This window comes from Garra rufa, chromosome 3 (genome assembly GCF_049309525.1).
Source record: "Garra rufa chromosome 3, GarRuf1.0, whole genome shotgun sequence".
NCBI lineage: Eukaryota > Metazoa > Chordata > Actinopteri > Cypriniformes > Cyprinidae > Garra > Garra rufa.
Genome location: NC_133363.1, coordinates 2,636,683 through 2,643,290, shown reverse-complemented (window position 1 = coordinate 2,643,290; position 6,608 = coordinate 2,636,683). Strand labels below are relative to the sequence as shown.

The following is a 6,608-nucleotide window of genomic DNA, read 5'->3' as shown; positions in this document are numbered from 1 at the left end:
ATGTGCAGCTCTGGTCAATTCCATGGCCAGGATGATTAAGGCAGTGGCAGATAACAATGTAGCTAGCAGAAAATATTGACACTTTGGACAAGTTCACTTAGGGTGTACTCACTTTTGTTGCCAGCTATTTTGACAATAATGGCTGTATGTTGAGTAATTTTCAGAGGACACTAAATCTATACTGCTATACAAGCTGCACATTGACTACTCTAAAATATATCCAAGTTTCATTTCTATAGTATTGTCCCTTGAGAAGATATACTAAAATGGTTGCTAAAATGTGAGGGGTGTACTCACTTTTGTGAGATACTGTAACAGCCATTAATGCATATATTAGATGTGTTACATAAATGCCTGATATGTAGCTAGTTTATGCAGCTTGGCTCTAAGAATCAGAGACAAACTCACAGTCACAAGATAATCTGTCCCAATAAAGCTGTAAATTTGCCTGATTTAAACAGCCATGAATGAGCACATGTTGGAAATGAAAGCACTGCATTTAATTATCTCTCTGTTGTCTATATGCTCATCATTAGTCTCGTGAAGTCACGTTCATATTGCTGTTCACTCACTGGGTTGATGCTTGAAAATGCTAAAGCATGGCCACCGCAAGTGACTTTTAACAAGATTCACTTGTTTAAAACAGCCTAAATTATATTAACATTTACTATATAACCATTATTTTGCTAATACACATCTAAATAAATACAACTCTATAAAACCTAATTATTTATTATCTTCGTGAGCGATCACAGTTTGAGTATAGCTCTGTGTACATGTAACTGCATAGATAAACAGAGCTTTGTCAGAATCGAGAATGACAAAAACATTAGTAATTTGGATATAACATACCAGTTGAGAAATGCAATAACATACAATGTTTAGTTTGTTATATTCAAATATTCGAGAAAATATTATTCTTCACTCTTTATATTAAACAGTTTACAAACCTACTAAAACTGTAGTATAAAATGAGGTTGATATGACCCTGTTCTTTATTTATTTTCTCCATTTAAAAACATTAGACTACATTTATTTAGCTTGTTAATGTTGGAGCTGATGCTTTTTATAAGTAAAATGTTTTTTTATTGTTGTAATATGAAGATTAAATTTAACATGAAAGCTAATGACTGCTAATTTTCAATACTTTTTTTAAGATGACTGAAAGGAGGAAAAATCAAAGTGAAGTATGGACTTACTTCACTCAGTCATTTATTTACTTAAATATTGGTTCTCCATATCGGTTATCGGGTACATAAACATGCAAATAATCGGTATCGGTCCTAATATATATATATATATATATATATATATATATATATATATATAGGTTGAACAATAGTTATGGGCACTCATTAGCTGTTTTTCAGGTGGTTCAACTGGGTTTTCCATACTTCAAAAATGCACCTGAAACCGTTTCCAGCTTTAGTATCTTTTGCATACTAAACTGTCAGAAAAATGTTCTTCAGAATCAGAATCAGTATCAGAATGAGTTTTATTGCCAGGTATGTTTACACATACTAGGAATTTGTTTTTGTGACAGAGCTCCACAGTGCTACAGAATGACAGTGACAAGACGATACATATTATAAAAAGAACAATATACAAGTATACAAGACAGACAATGTGCAAAAATAGCAAAGACATTTGAATGGAAGTAAGTATGTACTATAAATAAATAACGGAAAAATGAATAAAGAGTGTATAGTGTTGTATGTTTCACGATCAAGTGTTCATGAGATGGATTGCCTGAGGAAAGAAACTGTTTCGGTGTCAGGTCGTTCTAGTGCTCAGTGCTCTGTAGCGCCGACCGGATGGTAACAGTTCAAAAAAGCGAGTGTGCTGGATGTGAGGGGTCCAGAGTAATTTTGGCAGCCCTTTTTCGTACTCTGGATAAGGGGTAGGGAGGGTTGTACCAATGATTCGTTCAGCAGTCCGGACTATTCGACGTAGTCTTCTGAGATCAGAATTGGTAGCTGAGCTGAACCAGATGGTAATTGAAGTGCAGAGGACGGATTCAATGATGGCAGAGTAAAACTGTTTCAGCAGTTCCTGTGGCAGGTTGAGCTTCCTCAGCTGGCGGAGAAAGTACAGCCTCTGCTGGGCCTTTTCACAATGGAGTCTATGTGAGTGTCCCACTTCAGGTCCTGGGAGATGGTATTGCCAAGGAACCTGAATGACTCCACTGTGTTTACGGTGCTGTTCATGATGGTGAGTGGTGGGAGAGCAGGGGGTTTCTCCTGAAGTCAATAATCATCTCCACAGTTTTGAACGTGTTGAGCTCCAGGTTGTTATGACTGCACCAGACAGCCAGCTCTTTTACCTCCTGTCTGTAAGCAGACTCGTCACCGTCCTGAATGAGGCCGATAAGTGTGGTGTCGTCTGCAAACTTCAGGAGCTTGACAGAGGGGTATTTGGAGGTACAGTCATTAGTATACAGGGAGAAGAGCATTGGGGAGAGAACACAACCCTGAGGGGCACCAGTGCTGATAGTCCAGGTGCTGGATGAGAATTTTCCCAGCCTCACTAGCTGCTGTCTGTCTGTCAGGAAGCTGTTGATCCACTGACAGACTGACGTGGGCACAGAGAGCTGAGTTAGTTTGGGCAGGAGGAGGTTTGGGATGATAGTGTTGAAGGCTGAACTGAAGTCCACAAACAGGATCCTCGCGTAAGTCCCTGATTTGTCCAGATGCTGCAGGATGAAGTGTAAACCCATGTTCACTGCATCATCTACAGACCTGTTTGCTCGATAAGCAAACTGCAGGGGGTCCAGTAAGGGTCCGGTGATGTCCTTCAGATAAGCCAGAACCAGTTTTTCAAACGACTTCATGACGACAGATGTTAGCGCCACAGGTCTGTAGTCGTTAAGTCCTGTTATTTTGGGTTTCTTTGGAATGGGGATGATTTCCGAGCGTTTCAGAGAGGCGGGGACTTCACACAACTCCAAAGACCTATTGAAGATCTGTGAGAAAATGGGGGCCAGCTGGTCAGCACGGGTTTTCAGACAGGTTAAAATATTTTGAATATATTTTGAAAACTGGGAAGTAATGTTTCAAGTAGTTTCTCTAACACTGCAAGTATAATATTCAACATCCTTGAAACTATTATTGATCGCTCAAAATCTAATGTTTACCAAAAAAAAAAAAAACAGAGATCTCATACCGTGTGCCGCCAGAGGGAGGAACAGGAAGGCTGATTTGACGTTTGTGATGGGACGTTCTCTACTCCTAAATGAACCGCTCATACTGATCAGTGACTGCAGAGCCGGAGCCTGCAGAGCCTGACAAAACATTTAGTCCTGCCACTTTACCAAACACACACACACACACACACACACACACACACACACACACACACACACACACACACACTCGCACCCTGCTAGTATTGGATCTGTCACCCTCCATTGGTTGAGAGCTGGGCCAATGTCAAACTCATTTTAGCCGCACTGTTGTTCTTCTGCCGTGTCCTCTCGCATTCGGAGATCATCCCACACCCAAAAGACTCAGCTTACAGACGGATTCACATATTCGTAACCCCCTCTGAATGAGCATCTAAACTCATGCATAAACATGAATAGGATCTCTATAGCGAAATGAGAGGTGGCTGTGGTCGCAGACGAAAGCGGGATTTTAAGCCTGGACTGTGGACCACATACAGGTTAAGATGTTTACATCTCTGACTGCGCTTGCAAACTATAAATATACATGATAATGCACTGGTATCTCACCTCGGAATCAAAATAAAGCTTATGTCACAATACAAACTGTATTAATGTTCCCAAAAAGGCTTCTTCTTATAATATCCACTCTAAGCTCATTGGAAAAACATGACTCTACTTACATTTTTGTTCCAAAACGACAAAAGAAATGTGCCTATGCATACAATTCACAGCAGTTTCCATCTGAAATGAACACTAGTGGCAATAAAACACCAACAACTTTTATTCCCTTTTCACACGAATTGTGATTACAGAGCAGATTGTTGATTTATAAAGATTTATTTTCTCCCATTTCCTTGCACAATACTATGTCATGACCTTAAAAACTTTTACCATTATGTTTGATTTGTAAATGAGGCATTTTGATGTTTGATTTACATAACCAACTTCAAATACAGTATATGGCTTTTCCAACATAGTAAAGTTGCTTGGTAGCGCACCTGGTACATCACTGTACATTTGAGATGCAAGTAAAGATGATAAAACAGCTTAAAGACTTGTAAATTCAAGCTAAAATGGCATGACTCCGTCACCAAATGTGACTTTAACCTCACATTTGCTTTTTGTTACCAATATCGGTCAGGTTTAGGTTATTTTCAAATGTGATACAGCATTAACTTCTTTTACATGACTCACCAGATATTTCACACATATTTACAGCAAAACATGTAGTTAATATATGTAATTATTTAATTGTATCATTTTATGAAATTTATAAGGTTTATAAAATGTTATTTTCAAATGGCCATTAGCATTAACTTTTTTTTTTCATTTCCAAAACTGTCACAACATGTATGATAACTACTTAAAAAACTAAACCCTTTTAGTGCCACTAACCAGACAAAACCATTGCAAAATAATATTTTGCAGTAATGTCACCACAGGTTTTTCTTCTTTTCTTTTCTTTTTTTTTTTTTGATTGTGGGAAGAAGAATGCCCCATTTATTTCTTTGTGATATTCACCCTGCTAAACTGGAAAAAAAAACAGACCTCTACATTTCAGTTCCAAAATACCAAAAAAAATTGCCTATGCTAACAATTTTTAATTCTTTTTCACACAATTTGTGATCACAGAGCAGATTGTTGATTTATAAAGATTTATTTTCTCCCATTCCCTTGCACAATACTATGTCATGACTTTAAAAAAACCATAGTGCTTGATTTGTACACTAAGCATTTTGATGTTTGACTTACATAACTAGCTTCAAATATATGTTTTTTCCAACATAGTAAACTTGCTTGGTAGCGCACCCGGTACATCACTGCATTTAAGATGCAAAGCTCTCAAGATTTCAACTACTACAACTAACTACAAGTTACAGTGTTACTACAGTATGAAAAAATTTAGAATATTTTTTAATTTTTAAATTATACTTGAACTACAGCAAAACTAGAAAAATGTATAGTTAATATATGTAGTTATTTGATTGTATCATTTTATGAAATTTCTAAGATTTATAAAATGTTATTTCGAAATGTGCATTTAATATCCAAAACTGTCACAACATGTATGACAACTCCTAAAAAAAGAAACGCTTTTAGCTTTAGCCACTAACCAGACAAAAGCATTGTAATATTTAGCAGAAATGTCACCACAGGTGTGTCTTCCCAATGAGCCTGGGTTGTTTTTTTCCTTTTGATTGTGGGATGAAGACTGTCCCATTTATTTTTTTGTGATATTCGCCCTGCTAAACTACAGTGATGTTTATGCTGAAGCATCTTCAAATTATCATTTTACCACAAACATGCAGCATTTCTGAGGCTAATGTGTATATTTTGCACGCCGCATGAATGACAAACCACGATCGTGATTTCACAGCGAGCGAAACAAAACAAACATCTTGCACGAAGATGACAATTAACTTTGAGTCACTCGACTCCTCGACATAGGGAGCGGAAGGTTTCTTAAATATTGAATTTATTCTCAGTAACAGCAGGTGTGACATTGAAGCGTCGCTCAGGTGCGAGGAGACGCTAAAGCGCTCACGCAGAGCGCTGACACATTCAGAGTCATCACACTGTGATTTACCTGCAGGGTCGTGAACCTGGAACGGCATCCAGCAGATCCGCCAGAAAGAACGAACAAATCAATGAACAAAAGACAGAAATACCTAATGAAAGAACAGGTGAATGATGGAATAATAGAGCGGCTGCTAATTTTGCCGGACTGAGATGTTTAAGCAGTGTGTGTGAGGAGCTCTTGGAGGTGTCAGTATGAACATGAGCGCTGACAGAACATTCACCACAGCAATCCATTACCGAACAAGATAATGCAGGCTCGTTACGGACAGGCTGTGTGTGTCTGCATGTGTGTATGTGTGTCTCAAGGGAACATGCCAGACAGATAAGATTTGATTAATAGAATCAGGAATGCTAGCACTACACTACTTGGTGCTCTCACACACACACATGCTGAGCTGGTTATTTTCATGATTGCATGCATGTTATCTGAATGGACCGTTTTAGTATCTCAGAGCCCTTGATATAATTTAAGTTGTGTTGGGTCAATGGCATCTAAAGCTGGATTTCTTGGCCTAGGCCATAGATATTCATTATATGCATGAACAAAATATTTAACAAAATATACATTAGGACAGAATTTTTGACTTTCTTCTCACATAAATAATTTGAACTCAAATCAATATTTCAAGCAACACTAATATATGGCTCATTCTTGAGTGAATTTGTGCGTGAAATATTTCTAGCCAAACTGAACTCGAGCAGAATAAATGCATGTAAATCATTTATAAACCTACAATTTAATTTGATGCAACATTTGGCATAACACAGACCTGAATAAATAAGCTTTGCATTGATGTATGGTTTGTTAGGTTAGGACAATATTTGGTTGAGATACAACTCTTTGAAAATCTGGAATCTGAGGGTG

General features: G+C 37.7%; 1 protein-coding gene across 1 annotated transcript in view; it reads right to left on the bottom strand.

The window, feature by feature from the left end:
• The window catches only part of LOC141332533 (adhesion G protein-coupled receptor L3-like), a 70,889-nt gene extending 65,111 nt beyond the window's left edge, over positions 1-5,778 (bottom strand). Inside the window, exons 1-2 of the mRNA XM_073837661.1 lie at positions 5,595-5,778; positions 3,401-3,509 (exon numbers count right to left, since the gene is read on the bottom strand). Coding sequence (XP_073693762.1) covers positions 3,401-3,509; positions 5,595-5,778 — 293 coding nt within the window. The remainder of the gene's footprint in view (positions 1-3,400; positions 3,510-5,594) is intronic.
• Positions 5,779-6,608: the final 830 nt, after the last annotated feature.